At 36.1% G+C, this 18,670-nt stretch overlaps 1 protein-coding gene across 2 annotated transcripts; it reads right to left on the bottom strand.

Moving 5' to 3' along the window:
• Window positions 1-308: 308 nt before the first annotated feature.
• On the bottom strand, window positions 309-14,086 carry LOC122846495 (NLR family CARD domain-containing protein 3-like). Of its 2 annotated transcripts, XM_044143504.1 has the most exons (13): window positions 13,940-14,086; window positions 12,043-12,163; window positions 10,793-10,856; window positions 10,075-10,188; window positions 9,686-9,781; window positions 8,987-9,082; window positions 8,441-8,504; window positions 8,075-8,303; window positions 6,085-7,873; window positions 5,156-5,329; window positions 2,361-2,528; window positions 1,733-1,779; window positions 309-1,604 (listed from the first exon to the last, which is right to left on the bottom strand). In XM_044143504.1, the coding sequence occupies exons 3-13, from the start codon at window positions 10,807-10,809 to the stop codon at window positions 1,075-1,077; spliced, it is 3,324 nt and encodes a 1,107-aa protein (XP_043999439.1). In that variant the 5' UTR covers window positions 10,810-10,856; window positions 12,043-12,163; window positions 13,940-14,086; the 3' UTR covers window positions 309-1,074. The 2 variants fall into 2 exon arrangements, with proteins under 2 accessions (XP_043999439.1, XP_043999440.1); XM_044143505.1 differs by lacking the exon at window positions 8,987-9,082.
• Window positions 14,087-18,670: the final 4,584 nt, after the last annotated feature.

Genomic DNA, 18,670 nt, shown 5'->3' with positions numbered 1-18,670 from the left:
TTGTCTAATCGGCATCATCAGAATTTCTTCAAGCTATTTCCTGAACAAAAATATTTAAGACGCTGTTTGCTCATTTCTGAGATATTATCTTTCTTGTAGAATAGGATATTTTAGTGCTAAGTAAATTAATGTCACATTTCTATCTAAAACAAAAAAGGATCACAGACTACAAGAGAATAATGATCATAACGAAGATGTTCAAATATTAACTTACTTGAACTATTGTCAGTTCAAGTAAGAAATATCTGTACTTGCACAAAAAGGTAACAAAAACCCCCCAAAAAGTAATGATGTAAGTAAACATGCTGTAACAGAGGAACTATATTTTTTATTTAACAAAATCTAAATGTTGTCCAGTCTCATGCCATTGATCTCTCACAAATACAATTTACAATACTTGTGATCGTTTATAGTTTACAACAGAACATCCCTTCATAGTGCACAGTTATACCTGCAACATGACTAATCAGTTTGACTCTTATCTTTGACCATATATCACCAATAGTAACAATAACAATAAAAACATATACATCATAAGATATTGTGATTAACTCAAAATGTAGCATATAACAGATAAAAATGTTACTTTCAAAAACACTAAAATTTTATCTAAAAAACAAACAGGTCTGAAGTTTTGTTTACACACAGACTCATAAACTCCTTCTTACACCATTATTGGGAGATTATATGGAAGTATGTTTAAACATGGCATTATTCTGGGAGTTGAGACTCCAGTGCCAAATTAGTTCTTCACAGAATAATAATTAGGGAACCAGCTTATTACATATTAAGAATTGAATATAGACTCTAGTTTTTCTACTGAAGCAACTTCTGCCCTCCATTCTTTGGATTTTATTGTCTAAAGAAAAGCTAAAAAATATATTTATTACACAGAAAATAAAACAGATTCCTGTTAAAATGACCTATTGATAAAGCTTAGGGACAGATATTTATACTCAAAAATAAAAAATGCATCTGTAATTTTAAACAGATGTGTCTGAAGTACTGTGATGTTTGGACTTAATCATTATTAGCTGGAGATGTCAAGAGGTTTCTCTGACTAAATTAGGCTTTTTACACTGAACACAGTAACACAGTGGATCCGGGACTCCATAACGCAAACCCAGGATAAAGAGGTTCTGTAAATGTGGTGTTGAAGGTGTGGAGGTGGATCAGTTTGTCAGAGGATCTGTTGTAAAAGGACAGAATGCCAGCGTCATAGTCCACATATACTGCTACTCTTTCAGAGACCGCTGTAGGAGTGCAGGGTATTTTCTCATTATTGTGCCAGACAGAGTAACCATCACCATCAGAGTAGCCCAGACTCCAGGACTGACTGTTCCCTCCCAACACACAGTCATCCTCATCTCCTTTCCTCTGAATATTTTTGTAACTCACAGATATGAAAACCGCCCCTTTCCATATGACCTCCCAGTAACAGCAACTTTCCAGTTTGTTTTCACAAAGCAGCTGAGGATAATCAAATCTCGCTGGATCATCAGGATATGGCACGTCTGCTTCACCGTTTGTTACTCTTCTGTTTTGGTCAGATACTTTGAGATCTTTGCTGACTGTGTTTGTGTCAATTGTGAGTCGAAAGGAATCTAAAGAAGAGGGAAGAATCACAATCCACCTGTAATTAGTAATTATTTTTGACTCTTGGACTTCTCCAGAAATAAAAGATCGGACAGCCTGAATGTGGATGTGGGTTGTATTATAGTTGGATACTTACATTTTCTCAAACCAGGTTTGAACCATCTCGGTCCTGCAGGCCTCAATCTGCAGCACAAAATTATAGGGGATAGGGTTTGTGTGTGAATGTCAGGCCATCAATTCAGCATGAAAACAATGTTATTAATGGAAGATCTTGGACACAGATTAGTTTGCACTGAGAGAAGATTTGTACAAGAATTGAATAGAGTAATTGCTCCATTACATTGTAGTTTGGTATGATTAATGTTTCTAAGAGATGCAAGAATTACATTTATGAATGTCGAAGCAGTGTTGTTTTGGAACCTGAAATTGTAATTTTAAAGTAGATCAACTGTTTTAGAGACTGTATGTAAACACAAAAGACTTGAGGAGGAAATAATGATGCTGAATTTCTGAAATAACAATGTAGCACGTTAATATATCAGAATGAAACTAATTTAGCAATAACTTTGCTTTCCACAAAAGAAAATTAAAAGAAGGACATAATCCATTGTTGGTGTTTGACAAATAATCTAAGCCCCATATTATATTAGGTATATTAGCTCTATTTTGTATATGGACAGGAGGTGAATGAATTGAAAACTAAATACCAAATTAATACACCTGTACTTGTTGTATATCTTCAATGGATCTCTCTATGGGCCTACCTGATGAGAGTCTCCAGGTTGGATTCTGATTTTTTATCTGTCAGAATCTTTTCCCCAAAGAATCCTAGTTGATTGTAGCGCAGATCCAGCTCTCTCAGAGAGGACTGGGGGCCCAGTGCTTCAGCAAGAGGATTACTGCTCTCTACTGTTAATAGACAGCCTGACAACCTACAGAAACACAAATTATTTAAAGATTATCACAATACAGTAGATATGATAAAATAGATATTCATAAAAAATTAAGAAAATAGTGATGTTCTGTAGGTTAAGAATGAAACTAATTTTTCATGTTAGTTAAGAAATAGATGAATATTGAGGTGTGTCAAGAAAATCCGAGATCATCCCACTTCCCCATGCTGGAGATTTTAGTTTAACAGTAACAATAAATAAAGTTATCTTTAAAATTAATTACTCAAGTAAAATCTAGACCCAACATTAGACTTAAATGTCAATAAAATCAATCTGGTTGTGTGTTATTTCTGTCTTTTGCAAACTTTGCTTTAATTCTACTTTTTTCTACTTAATCATAAGAAATCATAGTCAAGACAGAGAAAGTCATAAAACAGGAAGAGCAGGTTTCCTGGAAAAAGAGGAAGTAAGTTTCCAGCCTGCAGATTTATAAAAATAGTTCAGACTATTACTTAGCATGAAAGTTTTAAAGAAAGAAATAAACATTGTGAGTAATTGGATAAGATTCAAAGTAAAATACTTATATTAATATTGGTTTACTTGTAATAATACTTACACTTACACTTACATTAGTGGGTATTCTTACAAGTAAAACAAGTAACTGTAACTTTGATATTGAATAATAAGAATCATGGATTATTCTTGGTTTCTTTACAGAAAACATTTGTAATAACTCACATTAAGATTACACTAAGAGCAACTAATAAATTACGGTTATCATAACATTATAAATTTAGTATAGAATCAGAGGTTGGATGTGAGTGCAACTTTAGCAGCTCTCGGGCTGACAGGATGTGGTCAGGATGTAAGGGTGGGGTAGGTGTGCAGCAGCAGCAGGCAGCTGCACATCTTGGAAAGTTTCCACAGTCACAAGTGTCACAAGCACATTATCTCGCAATCAGGTCATTGTGACCCAAGTTACAAATGTCATAGGAACGTTATTGTGCAACCTTCAACAGGTACACTCCCATAGATAGAGAGAAAAGTATAAAACCATGAGACCGAGGTGATACGATGTTCTTTGTCCCCCGGCTGAGACTCGACACAAGTGCAGCAAGAAGACATGCAGCAGAGGACCACACCCTGGAACCAAGAAAAGCGCCTCACAAGGAGGACGACGGAGCACCTCACGCCGGACTGAGAGGGCGAGATCCACTGACCCACTGCCTTGGTTCCTCATTAGATTCCAACACTCTGCGCTCACCCAAAGATCTCAAAATACATTGCAACGGACTTGGGGAACTGAACAAAAGTCACAGGATTGACCAAGAGCTGTTCGGTTGGATATAACAGACAGTTCACTTTGTTTCAGTCCCAAAGGGGATTCATTTTTCACGGAGAAGGATTCTGACCAAGGACTTCTGTTGCCCAGATCCATTTCCACCGATGGGTATGAGTGTGCCGCACCCCAAAGCCTTATTTGATAGATAGATGACAGTGTAGGGAAGTTTTTAGAGAAAGGTTAAATTGATCTAAATTTTATTGATTTTCTTTGTATGGTAACCTCAAGTAAATTCTGTATGCCTGTCATTTTCCCTGCTAAATCTTGCTTAATAAATACATATATTTTAAAATTCTTATTAGGTTGTGGACATTGAAATTAATTCAGTCATTTGAATCACAGTTCTTCTATTTATAGTAAAACCAGTATACATGATTCTAGTAATATGTTGGCTTCAGACTTTCCTTTGGTGAGTGTAAATAATGACCCTGGGACTTAAATCCTAGTCACTAAATAATATCTAGCCGTTAACAAGTGCAGTTACAACAGGAAGGAAACTACCGTTAACAGAAGTGGTTATTGAAACTAGGCAGCTGTGACGGCTACTCAGTTGATTGTTTCTTAACTGAAAAGGGTCATAACTTCTGGATAGGAGGTAGTTAGAGCTAGACGAGTTCCTTTCGCCACCGGTTTAAATAGATTATCTCTTATAGATCTTGTTCAGGGTAAGACCCAGGTCTTAGAGATTTTCCGGACCTGTTAGACAGAGAACTGGTCAGTAGTCAGCCCGAGGATTTGTGAGGAGAGGGCGGGGCTGGCTATTGCATAGTAACAAACAGGTGTGATTAGATGCTAGTAATAGGCTTACAGAGAGACAGTATTCAGTTATGCTCCTAAAATCTCCCATAAATTTAAAGAAAATTGAAAAAAAGCCAGAGCATTGAGTTCCTTTAAGTCAAGAAGAAATACTCATCTGTTTGGTGTTACTTTCAATTTATTATAATAAGGGGAACATCTTTGTTAATTAGTCTGTATTCCTACATTTCATTCCTATATGGGAATGTCATGTTCTTTGACGTTTCATGTGTTCATGCACTGTTTTAGCTCCATATGTTTTTATCTGCTTACGTTTTGCAGCAGATCTTATGTTTACATGTTAGAATTCTGCTCTGGATATTGAGCATAACTCATGCAAAGCATCAAGTATATGAATAAGGTAGATACAGTAAATGCAGATAGATAACATTTTAAAGCATAACTTTAGAGTTGCATAAGAATTGTATGACAGAGGATTATATGTTTGGTAAATTAAACAATTTAAAACACCCAGTAGAAGAAATATAGTTGGAACAAGCAAAGTTTCCTGGCAAGTTGTGATCCTGACCTTAGAGTTTCCAGTTTGCAATGTGGACTCTTCAGTCCTTGTGATAGCAACTGCACTTCTGAATCCTCCAGGTTGTTGTTACTCATGTCCAACTCTCTTAGACTGGAGGACGGGGAGCTGAGGACTTCTGACAAAGCTCTGCAGCTCTCTTCTGAGAGATCACAGGCACCAAGCCTAAAAGTAAAAATAAGAATATTAACATTAAAAAATATATATTTATTTTACTAAAGCAGTAAAATAAACATCCACATTCTTTCTACTTTACTATGAGTATTACTTTCTTGTAAATTGGGTCATTGTGGTAAGGTGTAAATTATTTCTCACAGGGGAAAATATGACTTATCTATTAGTACATATTTTTTTTATTATACTGTACTAAGGAAACATTGTAGATAAAGTGCATCAATTATCCAATAACACTTGGATAATAAGTTAGTTTTACTAGTTGTTTTTTTTTTATAACTACAAGGTATTGTTTATATCTGTAAACCACATATTATGATTGAACTTATAAAACACTTTTTTAGAGATACTGACCACTCAAAGTGCTTTTACATTTCAGCTCACACACAAATAGACAGGTTGGTTGGGAACTTGGGGTTGAATTTCTTGCCCAAGAACACGTTAACATATTGTCAGTGTGGCTGCAGTCAAGTCACAACCATATTACAAATTCCCTCTTATTGTTTAGCTACAAACTAATACTGATCAAATAACCAGTTGATTTTGTTGCAGCTAAACCCGGAATCCACCAATAGACATGTGACATCACTGATTAAAAAGGCAAATAATGAAAAAATGCTCACAGCATTTTAAATTAATTTAAATTCAGACATTAATTTTTAATTGTTTTAACAGAAATTTGACTTGGTTAACCAAAATTAAAATGTATTTTGAAAATGTGTTTGTTTGACTTTAAGTGTACGTACAGAGCCTTGTTGGATGCTTTGACCACTGGCATCAGCTTCAGTAGAACCCCGTTTGAACTTGAGTATTTCTGCAGGTCAAACACGTCCAGATCTTTTTTTGATGTCAATAAGATGAACACCAGAGCTGACCACTGTGCTGAAGATAGGCTGTCTGTGGAGAGATTGCCTGACTGCAGAGTTTTCTGGACTTCCTCCACTAGGGTGTGATCATTCAGTTCATTGAGGCAGTGAAAGAGAGTGATGCTTTTTTCTGCAGGCAATTTATCGTTGAGCTTCTTCTTAATGAACTGGATTGTTTCCTGGTTGGTCTGTGGGTTACTTCCTGTTTGTGGCACCAACCCTTGCAGAAGTTTCTCATTTGTTGGCACTGAAAGACCCAAGAGGAAGCGGAGGAACAAGTCCAGATGTCCATTTGTACCTCTCATGGTCTTATTAATGGCACTCTGATGGAGATTTGTTAGTTTTGGTTTGCTATAAAATGTAAAAATCTTGGAAGATACTTGTTTTTGTTCCATCACATTATGGCCATCTTTGATGAAGGTCAGATGGACATAGAGAGCTGCTAGAAACTCTTGAACACTGAGATGGACAAAGCAAAAAACCTTGTCCTGGCACAGACCTCTTTCCTCTTTAAAGAGCTCTGTGAAGACTCCTGAGTACACTGAGGCTGCTTTGACTTCAATGCCACATGCTTCAAGGTCTTCTTCATAAAAGATCAGGTTTCCTTTCTGCAGCTGCTCAAAAGCCAGTTTCCCCAGAGACTCAATCATCATCCTGCTCTCTGGACTCCAAGGTGAAGTGGTTTCTTTCCCTTTGTCATACTTTGCTGTCTTCACTTTGGTATGAACAATCAGGTACTGGATGTACATCTCAGTGAGGCTGCTGGGCAGCTCTCCTCCCTCTTTGGTCTTCAACACTTTTTCTAGAACTGTAGCAGTGATCCAGCAGAAGACTGGGATGTGGCACATGATATGGAGACTCCGTGATTTCTCCACATGGGAGATGACCTTGCTGGCCTCCTCCTCATATCTGAACCTCTTCTTGAAATACTCCTCCTTCTGTGGGTCAGAAAACCCTCTGACCTCTGTTACCATGCCAACACACTGAGGAGGGATCTGATTGGCTGCTGCAGGTCTTGTAGTTATCCAGAGGCGGGCTGAAGGAAGCAGTTTCCCCCTGATGAGGTTTGTCAGCAGAACATCCACTGAGGCAGACTGTGTAACATCAGTCAGGATCTCATCGTGGTCCAGAGAAAGTCGACTCTCATCCAAGCCATCAAGGATGAACAGAACCTGGAACTGTTCAAACTGACTGATCTGTTTAGTTTCAGCAAAGAAGTGATGAACAAGTTCGACCAAACTGAAATTTTTATCTTTTAACATATTCAGCTCTCTGAATGTGAATGGAAATATGAATTGTATGTCCTGGTTGGTTTGATCTTCAGCCCAGTCCAGAGTGAACTTCTGTGTTAGGACTGTTTTCCCAATGCCAGCCACTCCCTGTGTCATCACTGTTCTGATTGGTTCAACTCTTCCAGGGGGGAGTTTAAAGATGTCTTCTTGTCTGATTTTTGTTTCTGGTCTCTGTGGTTTCATAGACACTTTTTCAATCTGTCTGACCTCGTGCTCTTTATTGACCTCTCCAGTTCCTCCCTCTGTGATGTAGAGCTCAGTGTAGATCTGATTCAGAAGAGTTGAGTTTCCTGCTGTAGGAATTCCCTCAAACACGAGCTGGAACTTCTTCTTCAGAGACGATTTCAGCTGACGCTGGCAAACTGCAGTATAAAGTTCTAAATAAACACAAAAATAAGCATTTTATTAAAATTCTGTATGTTTTTAAATAATGCATACAGACTTTGTTGCCCCACCTCTTGCGTCTTGTGTCAAGAAAAAAATCTTTTTGCTTTACTTTCTGATCTTTAGAGTTAGTATGCATATTAGAATCAACACCAACATCTTCAGCATGTGTAATATTTGAAGATTTCTCTTACTGTTCTTCAGACGATTTGCCAGATTCTTTTTCTTCATTTTCTTCAGAAAGTTTAGTGTGATCTTTAAAAGTGCCTCTTTGTTGCTCCTGTTCAGCTCTTCATCCTCGTCTTCTGACACTTCATCAAACTCCCACGGACTACCTGAACATTCTGACCTGTTTGGGTCCAGGAGATCCTGGATTGTCTTTAACTCGCCATTCACATAAGTTACAATGTTTTCCTTCAGCAGCTGGAACAAATTAATAAATTAATGAATCATCAGACTAAAATTGTGGTGCCAAACTTTAGATAGAAAAGACGGATAAAACAGCGGTCTCATGTCTCTGAACAGGACTAACGTAAAGTAGTAGCTGTAGATGTACAGACCTTAAATGTAGAGTCCAGATGTTCAGACTGGCCACTGTGAACCTCTGAGCTTTGCATGTCCACTCTGCACAGAAATCATGAAGAATCATCACATTTTTTATATATTTATGCGACCCGGTTCATAACTAAGAACGTTTCACTTTTTGTCGGATTCTCAATTTTGTTTTTTGTCATAAATATCAGTGATAGAGCCAGAAATCCCATAAAAATAGAAATCCCCTGTACTTTCACGTAAATATTCCAAAACATTGTGGATATTGTAAATCCTCCATGAAATTTCATATGACTGAAAAGAATAGTTCTTTAGGGTCACAGATTACTTTATGAGGCCCAGGATCAACCAGATCAGAAATGTAAAACTTGATGTTGCAGGATTCCTAAAAACCTTTTATTCTTTACACTTTTACCGTTTATATAAAGTTAATACAAAACAATTTCACAAGAACACAGAGAAGTCTTTTAAAAGAGTCAGTTCATGTGAAAAAACGTACTAGCAGGAAATGACCCACTAAATCAGCGTACATCAACAAATTAAAGATAGCTCACCTCTCAGGAGGAGAAGGAACCTCTGATCTAAAGTCTGGATTCCTGTCCTTGGAAACATCACTTGAGAAGGACATACAGCTGGGATCCTGATGCATCCTGATAAAAATAAAAAGTTGTCGGAAAATGAAACAGGCCGATTGTATTATGTTACACATCCTATGATGAGACAGTGGAGAGACAATCACATTGAGCTGTAGACCTATTAAAGATTTCAGAGACAAAATAAATATCAGTAAATAAGATTTATGTAACATTGTTAAAATCAGAATAATTGGCAAACTGTCAAATGAAAGTTTTTTATGCATCAATTGATTTGTCCACGTCAAAGTTAGACTTCCAACAAAAATAAGAACTGACTGACTAAGTTGATGCTTTGCTTCACAAGGAGCTTAATGTTCCCTATATTGGGTTTGTCCTTTCAGTTTTTGTTCAAACATAAACTGAAAAGAATAGTTCTTTAGGGTCACAGATTACTTTATGAGGCCCAGGATCAACCAGATCAGAAATGTAAAACTTGATCTTGCAGGATTCCTAAAAACTCTTCATTCTTTACACTGTTACTATTTGTAGAAAGTTAACCCAAAACAATTTCACAAGAACACAGAGAAGTCTGCTAAAAGAGTCAGCTCATGTGAAAAAACGTACCAGCAGGAAATGACCCACTAAATCAGCTTACATCAAAAAATAAAGATAGCTCACCTCTCAGGTGGAGAAGGAACCTCTGAGCTAAAGTTAGGACTCCTGTCCTTGGAAACATCACTTGAGAAGGACATACTGCTGGGATCCTGATGCATCCTGATAAAAAATAAAAGTTGTCGAAAAATGAAACTGGCTGATTATATTGTGTTACAGATCCTATGATGAGACAGTGGACAGGCATTCACATTGAACTGTTGACTCATTAAAGATTTCTGAGACAAAATAAATATTGGTAAATACGTTTTATGTAACATTGTTAAAAAACAGAATAATTGTCAAATTGTTAGATAAAAGTGTTCTGAAAGTGTCAAAAAATCATAAAAGCAATAAATCAATCAGTCCTTATAGATGCATGTTAATTAAATTTTACACAGTCACAATCAGCTCACCTGTCTGGGGATGAGGTTTGTTCTGATCTGTCTTTGGACAAATCACTGCTGAATCCAGAGATGTCGGTGGGGGAGAGACCTAAACTGAGATCCAGTTTTGTCTTCTGACGAGACCTGAATAAAAAACAAATGTTGAATGAGATTATATAAATATGGGATATTCCATCTCTCCAAATGTAGAATTTACGGATACAACTGGTGCAGTAACCCAGATTTTGACGCAACAGAATATCTGACTCTAAAATATACTTTACTGGAAAAAAACAACATCTTAACTGCATTCAAAAATGATTTTAGTATTTAAAGAGCTCTTTTAATTTCTGGTGCTGGTTCTGGTCTTTTAGGTCTCCAAGTTACTTCCTGTTAGACAACAATCTTCCACCTTTGTCTTCTTACTGGACTAATAAATCTTTACCTTTTTAACTCAAACTAGAGACGTTGTTATCACTACTTCATTCTGCGCCATGTTGTAATTCATTGAAACACATTAATGGTTTCAGACATGGAAATGAATATCACAGTCATCAGCTAAGCTAAACACATTTAAAAATAAAAATATATCATTTACAATTTTAATTGTATTCTAAAATTAGAACACTTGTTTGTTAAATAAAGATGCAAAAATTTGTTAAGTACTGTGAATTTATTGTTTTGTCTTATTTCCTTATGAACAGTGCATGAAATAAAAGCTGTGAGAAGCCAAAGATGATCATCTGACCTTTCGGAACTTTCCATGCTGTTGAATTTCCATCCACATCAACTCACACAGTTTCCTTTTTAATCTGCAGGGGAAACACAAATTAGTCATCCACACGGCGGCTATGATCATTCTTTGGGTCAGATTTGCTGAAAAACGTCAGTGTCAGCTGAATTAAGTCAGATAAGAGTTAGATAGAGGAGACTACTGTACTTCAACTATGAGTCCACTAGATGGCGCCATGGAGCTGCAGCCTCCATTGGCAAACTGTGATACCTACTCCGCAATAACTCAGCTCAACATCCGAAAGCACTTCATCCATGTTCACAGTGTCAAACTCAAAATTACTCATTAGATTTTGGATGACTTCATAACAGAAAATCTGACTGGAAATAAATGTTAGATTTCATAGAGCAAGAGGATAACACTGTCTAAAGATTGATTACGCAATGAATATAATATACTCAAAATTACATAAATTATACCTTCAGACTAAACATTGCTTCAAAAGTATCTGTTACCTGGAATCCATGAATACGAAACTCATTTATGGATCAACATCACCAGAAAATATGGCAGTAAAGTGTGTTTACCACCAAAGCATCATCCAGACTGTCAGACCTTTACTTGGTTTTAAGCATTTTGTACAACTTCATAAATAAATTCATCACGGCCTAAAATCTCTGTAGTTAGTGCCTGGTTATAAGATACATCATAGTTAGAGAGTTAGTGCCAACAAGGAAGCATTTCAGTTGAAAACTTGTTCCTCCTGTTCTGTAGTTGATGCTGTTCTGCAGCATTCTGCTCTGGTCCTGGTAGTTTCCAGGACTCTGTTGTTGTTTATCTCAGAGTCTTTAACTAAAATGATGTTCTATTTCCTGTATAATACTATCATAAACTTTCAGCATGTGCAGTATATTTTTAAGAAAGTACGTAATAGGCCTCTAAAACATCTATTTTCTTCTCCATCAAAGTATAGCTTAAGTAGAATCAAACTAATTTCAACATTGTCAACAGGAGGTTTTTGTTTCTAAGTTTTATGGTGAAACCAAAGGTTGAGTTCAACATATTAGAAACATTAATCAGTTTTATAAGAAAAAAGCTATGTGTTAAGTTATTTCATATTCTAGTCAACCTCTGCATTCCTCTTCAGAATAAAAAAAACAGTACAATGGGTTAAAATTAAACGAAAGTATTTGAATCAGAAAACAGTATATATGTTAAAACAGTTTGTTAAAGATAAAGTACAACCTAAAACCAAGTAAACTTACAGTTTGTTCCAACAGTCTTGTGTTGGAGAAGACGATACTTTCCACTCAAGGTGTGAGGCAAACAGATTGAGACACGATGAGCTGCTACAGGAATTCGTTTGTCTCCAGTGAAGGAAGAAAACTGGGTAGGAGGAAAAGCAAAGGAAGTTGTTGAACAAGATTCCCAAACTTGTTTTTCTGATGGAAGTTCAGAAGGCCTTTTGAAAAACAACATTGTCTTCATGAAGTGAGCAGTGGATATGATTTCTCAATGTTCTTTTCAAAAATGCTCTAAATCTGTCAGATTTCAGGGTTATTGCTTCTGGATAGTTTTCTACACACCAATTTACAGATAGATTGTAATCCATTGTGAAGGGAAGGTCTTTGCAGTGATGCACAAAAGTTTCTCCGCTTCTTCATGGTATTCCTCACTATTAATTGAGACAATTGTATAGTGTTTAGGCCACAATAAAGGTGAGAAAGTTTTGAAATTGATTAGTCTTGGTCTCTGTGCTCATACCTTTCAAACGCTTTCATTTAAAACTCAACTCAATGAACAAAACACTTTCCAGTGTGATGCACTTTCACTGATTTCTATGAGAGGACAGGCTCAGACCGTCAGACTGATGTCGGGACAGACCTTTATGGTGTCCACATGATGTTAGGTTTTTCTAATTTCTATGTACCAACTATTCACAAGAAAACATTTTCAGTTTATGTTTGATAACAGGAAGAAAGCAAACAGCTAGTACGTTGTTTCAAGAACATCAAGCGTAGTGAAAGAATGCCAGTTCAAGTAAATGAAGAGACTGCTGTACTTCAACTATCAGTCCACTAGATGGAGACATGGAGCTGCAGCCTGCATGGACAAACTATAATACCTACTCAGCAACATCAAGGGAAAAAAATCATCCATATTCAAAGTTTCAAACTCACATTTACTCATTAGATTTTGTATAACTTTAGACCAAGAAATCTGATTAGAAATAAATGTCAGATTTCATAGGGCAAGAGGATAACAAAAGATTTGCTATACAATTAATATAATAAATTAAATCAGTTCTGTCTTCAGGTCAGACTAAACGTTGTTTCAAATGTATCTGCCACCCGAAATCCAGGAACATTAAACTAATTAATGGCTCAGCATCACCAGAAAATACAACAGTAAATGGTCACCTACAGAGTCAGTTTTTACCACCAGAGCATCATCCAGAAACATTTGTCAAACATTTACTTGATATTAGACACTTTGTAAAACTTCATGAAAAATTCATCACAGCCTAAAATCTCTGTAGTCAGTTCATGGTTATAAAATCGCTTACTGGTGCTTTGATCACAACTTGAAGCTCTTTGTGCATCATAATTCTTGTGGTTAGAGAGTTAGTGCCAACAAGGAAACATTTCAGGGGAAAACTTGTTACTCCTTTCTGTAGTTGATGCGGTTCTGCAGCATTCTGTTCTCAACGGTTGTTTCCAGGATTCTGTTGTTGTTTATTTCACAGAGTAAAATGATGTTCTATTTTTATATAAAACTATCATTAACTTTTAGCATATCCACTATATTTTTAAGAAACCAGGTAATAGACCTCTAAAACATCTATTTTATACTCCACCAAGGTGTAACTTAAGTAAAATCAAACCCATTTCAACAGAGTCAACAGGAAGTTTTTGTTTCTGAATTTTATGGTGAAACTACATTCAAGATATTAGAAACATTAATCAGTTTCATGAAGAAAAAATACACCCACAATTATTTAAATCCATATATATTCTAGTAATCCTCTGCATTCCTCTTCAGAATAAAAAAAAACAATACAATATGTTAAAATAAAACGAAAGCATTTTCTCTTTAAATCAGAAAACAGAATAAAAAGTGTTTGTTAAAGATAAAGTACAACCTAAAACCAAGTAAACTTACAGTTTGTTCCAACAGTCTTGTGTTGGAGAAGACGATACTTTCCACTCAAGGTGTGAGGCAAACAGATTGAGACACGATGAGCTGCTACAGGAATTTGATTGTCTCCAGTGAACGAAGAAAACTGGGTAGGAGGAAAAGCAAAGGAAGTTGTTGAACAACATTCCCAAAGTTGTTTTTCTAATTGAAGTGCAGAAGGCCTTTTGAAATACAACATTGTCTTCTTCATGACGTGAGCAGTGGCAATGATTTTCCAATGTTCTTTTCTAAAATGCTCCAAATTTGTCAGATTTCCGGGATATCGTTGTACATAGTCCTTTACACACCAATTTGCAGATTCTAATCCATTGTGGAGGGAAAGGTTTTGGCAGTGTTGCACAAATGTTTCCCCACTTCTTCATGGCATTCTTTTCTGTTCCAGATCTGAAGCTTTGGAAATTGCATCAGTCTCCTGACTACTGGACAGTGAGATCTGTATGATAGAAGCTCTTGGTGTACTGAGGTTTTGCCATAAAATGTGACTAAGAAAATGTAAGAAAATGCCTTTCTAAAACAACTAAGCTTTGTTTGGTGTTCATAAAAAGAATCTTATATGATGGAAGATGTTTAATATCTCCTTAAAACTCAACTCAATGAACAAAACACTTTCCAGTGTGATGCTCTTCCACTGATTTCCACTAGATGGCAGCCTCAGACTGTCAGACTGATGTCGGGACAGCCCTTTATGGTATCTACATCATGTTAAGTACTTCTAATTTCAATATTGACAAAGAAACATTTTCCATTTATTTTAGAAAACAGAAAGAAAACAAACAGCAAGTACAGTACAGACCAAAAGTTTGGACACACCGTTTAATTGAATTCAATTGTGTCCAAACTTTTGGTCTGGACTGTATGTTGTTTCAAGAACACCAAATGTAGTGAAACCTTTGGCATTTTAAGCAGATGAAGGTTTATCTTTACACTGGAGAGGTCAGAAGCTGTGCTTCATCTGAGTAACCTCTGAATTACTGATAACCCATAACTTTTTCTGTGTAAAACTCTACAACACTACAAAGATTCAACAAACATCTTTATTAGGGCACCATCTGATAAAGATGAGGGCTGATGAAGGTCAACAGCAGCAGGACTTTCAGCTTTGTGGTCACATTCCTGAATCTCCTAATCAGTCTGATCAGTAAACTCTGGGTCGGGTCAGAAATTTGATTAGCTGGACCCGTTGTGTCAGATCAGGTGTTCTCTGAAACCTGTAAAATCTCAGAAATGACAGAAGGTAACGTTAAATTTCATATGCAACATTTTAGGAGCTGCTAAAGTAGATTAAGGCTACATGTTGAACTGAAATATAATGTGCTGCACATATTCCTTATTGAAATGTTGTTTTATTTGATTTATATTGAGTTGTTCTGATTAAATTGAGGTCACAGAGGGACCAGGTAGTTTTGAAGCGTGCTGGACCAAGAACAGATTTTATCTCTACTTCAATTTGCTTTAACATATAAATAATGTTATCATTATCCCTGACAATTTCTTTAAAGAGTAAGTTCTCCTAATATCTTACAGACTTAGACTTATTTCAGCCATTTTTTTATTTATTTCAGGAAAGTGTTTTTCACAAAATGTGGAACTGTAACATTAATTTAAACCTGGGTTGAAAGTTTGGGAAAAAAAAGGTACTGTGACATTTACTGCTAGACACTGAAACCAGCTGTTTTGTATTGTAACACGTCAGTGTGATACAAACACAGCATCTTTGGACTATATATCTATACCATCATCTGTGAGATCAAGAGTTAAAACATAGAAGACAGTCACTTCTCTTTTTGTTTAATATGAAAGTTAATGTTTTGGTTTTCCAGGAAATGTGAAGTGGAGATCTCACATAATGTCTGGTCTCTGTGTGATTATGATCTGGTTCTGGTTGCTCCTCCTCTACCTCTGAGCCGGTCCAACCGAGCTGTGCTGCCATCTGGAGCTCAGTATTTGCCAAAGAAGCAGAGAGTTTCCTCTCAGCTTTATTCGCTGTCATTTTTTACCAATCTGCTGCAAAACAACTCCATAAATGATCTGATATCACACATTTTAATCTTTGGAGCTTCTTACCAAAACAATTTATTGTTTGTGTATAAATTGCTACTGAATGTTTGTATCTGCTACATAAAAAATAAAAAATAAAAAATGTTTTCTGAGATGGATAACAACAGCAGCAGAGATCCTGGATGTTGTTCATCTATATTTAAATGATTTTTCTCTATGAAGTTAATTTTACAGTGTAACCTCTGATTTCATGTAAAAACATCTTCAATTAAAGGAAATGACGGAAACCTGTCCAGCAGTTGGTCTCAGACCCAGATCGTCGGTTAAATATAGCTGCAGTACCGTGTGTGTTCTCAGTGCTGATTGGCTGAGAGCCTGCAGGCCGTGATTCTGCCCTGATAACCTGTTTCTGAGCCAGAAGAAACTCCAACCTGCTGAATGTTAACAGGGAGGATGAGGAGATGCAGGTGGAGGAAAACTGTTGCTACCTGCAGTTACAGGTTGGAATTTACTACTGTTACAACTTATTGCTTTATTCTGAGCCAAACAACAGAAAATATGCATAAAATTCCCCTTAATATGTAAATAAAGACCAAAGATTTACACAAATATACAGTAATATACATAAAGTAAGGACAAGACACTTTCTGACTATTCCAATTAATGTTTTGTATAATAATAATTATGTATTTAGACAAAAACAATAATGCATTTAGCTCTAAAAGTACTGGAAAGAAGATTAACTTATTTATTCCCACTCCCTGTTCATATATAAATTGTGTGGTTGTGACTGTAATTTGAGATTTATGATGCATTTTCTTGTTAATATCTTTGATGTCACTCATAACATCATTACCAAATCAATGTTTTAATTATATATTATGCATAAATTATTAAGTATATAACATAATATAACACATTATTTATACTTTTCAATTAGGAATACATTTATATTTAGTAATTCTATGAAGATATTGGTGCATACTTTAAAAAAGCAAGGTGTTATGGGAACTTCCTGATGGGATTTTTATGCTCTGCATTAAAGATTTTGGTAAATCCGTCATCAGAACAAGGTAGTCTTATGTCTTTGTGTATCTGTGTCTTCATTTGTTCAGTTACCATCAGCTCCAGAACCTCTAGTCTAGTCAGCTGACATTTCACTGTTAATCACACAATGTTCTTCTGCAGCGCTGTTAAATCATTCAGAGTCAGAATAACACCAGAAGTCAGTAAGAGATGAATCAGAGACGACTGAGGACAAAACTGGACTGCAAGTTCAAGCTGAAAAGAAATGACTGGATCCACTTGATTCTTAGAGTCTGAAATCTTTGTAAAATTCGACATTTTTCACTTAAATCTAATTGTTTTCTGGAGCAAAAGCACCAGATGGCTTTAAATCTATAATCTCTGGTGATGGTGATCTTGTCTGTCCCTGTGCTCTTTTGGGTTTGTCTCTGATCTGTCCTCTGAAAGATCCATCCCATTAAGGCTTATAGTCCCTTCTCCTGACCCTGGTTCTGGTTCTGTTGGAGGTTATTTCGTTTAAAAAGGAATGGTTCCTCTCATTCACATGATAAAGACATCTTTATGCAATTAATCAAGCTTCCTTAAATAACTGATTACCAGCTGACATTAAGAGATTGTCTAAAGTTGACAGGATGTAAAATTAACTGGAAATCAATGAATCAAGTCTATTTGTTTAGCACATTTCAGCAACAGGTTGGATCAACATGCTTTACATTGTAAAACACAAAAACAAAAAATCATAAAACATCAAAATTATGTCAAATATTTTGGTCAATGTTCCAGTGATTATGGGTTGAAAGCAAATCTAAACAGTTGGATTTTTAGCCTTGATTTAAAGGAACTCAGTGTTAAAAAGGTGAAAAACACATTTTTGTTTCATATGCTGCATTGAAGCGATTTTGCACCATATAAATAAACTTAATAGATTTGATAGTGAAGTTTAATTGGTTCTGTCTCTCCTGTGGCGGTACCAGAATGTTCTGGTGAATCTGATCTGTATCTATGATCCTCTGCTTGCAGCTGTGTGGGCTCAGCTGAACCGGATCCAGTTCTAAAACAGAACGCTGTCCAGGAGAATCTGGAGGCTGATGAGTGTCCATACGAGTCAACACGCTGCAGAACCTCCTTCTGATCTGGTTTATTCAGAGTCTGATGGCTGGTGCGGGTGAAACAGATAGAAATGTCAGAAACAGTTTTAAACCCTCTCAGATGAGGTGAATGGCGTGATGGTAGCTTCAACCTAGATTTGAATATTTTGAATCGTCCTTGACCTGAACAGAACAGGAAAGTCAACTGAAGCTTTTTTTTTTTAATCACAAATGTGTCATTTTCTTGCAGTAGAGTTCAGAACAGCTTAAACATTTTATTTAAAACATCTTCAAAGCAATAAGACAAAGAAAAATGATGTGGAGAATTCACAAGAACATTGTTTTAACTTAACTTAATCCTTCTGTCCCACCAATATCAGGTGTTCTTTGTTTTCCAGCAGCACATATTGAAGATGGAAAATGTTTTGTTTCATTTGCTCCTTTTTACCTCATTCCTTTATATTGAAACAAGATGTGTAACAAGTTTATCAGAGTTTTACACACTGTAATCTGACACAAACTGTTGTCTTTGCTTCATACAAAACCACAGACTGAGACAATGACTCAGTTTTCTGCCAGAACC

The sequence above is a fragment of the Gambusia affinis genome, linkage group LG16, assembly GCF_019740435.1.
Source record: "Gambusia affinis linkage group LG16, SWU_Gaff_1.0, whole genome shotgun sequence".
Taxonomy (NCBI): domain Eukaryota; kingdom Metazoa; phylum Chordata; class Actinopteri; order Cyprinodontiformes; family Poeciliidae; genus Gambusia; species Gambusia affinis.
This window is presented reverse-complemented; position numbering and strand designations above follow the sequence as displayed.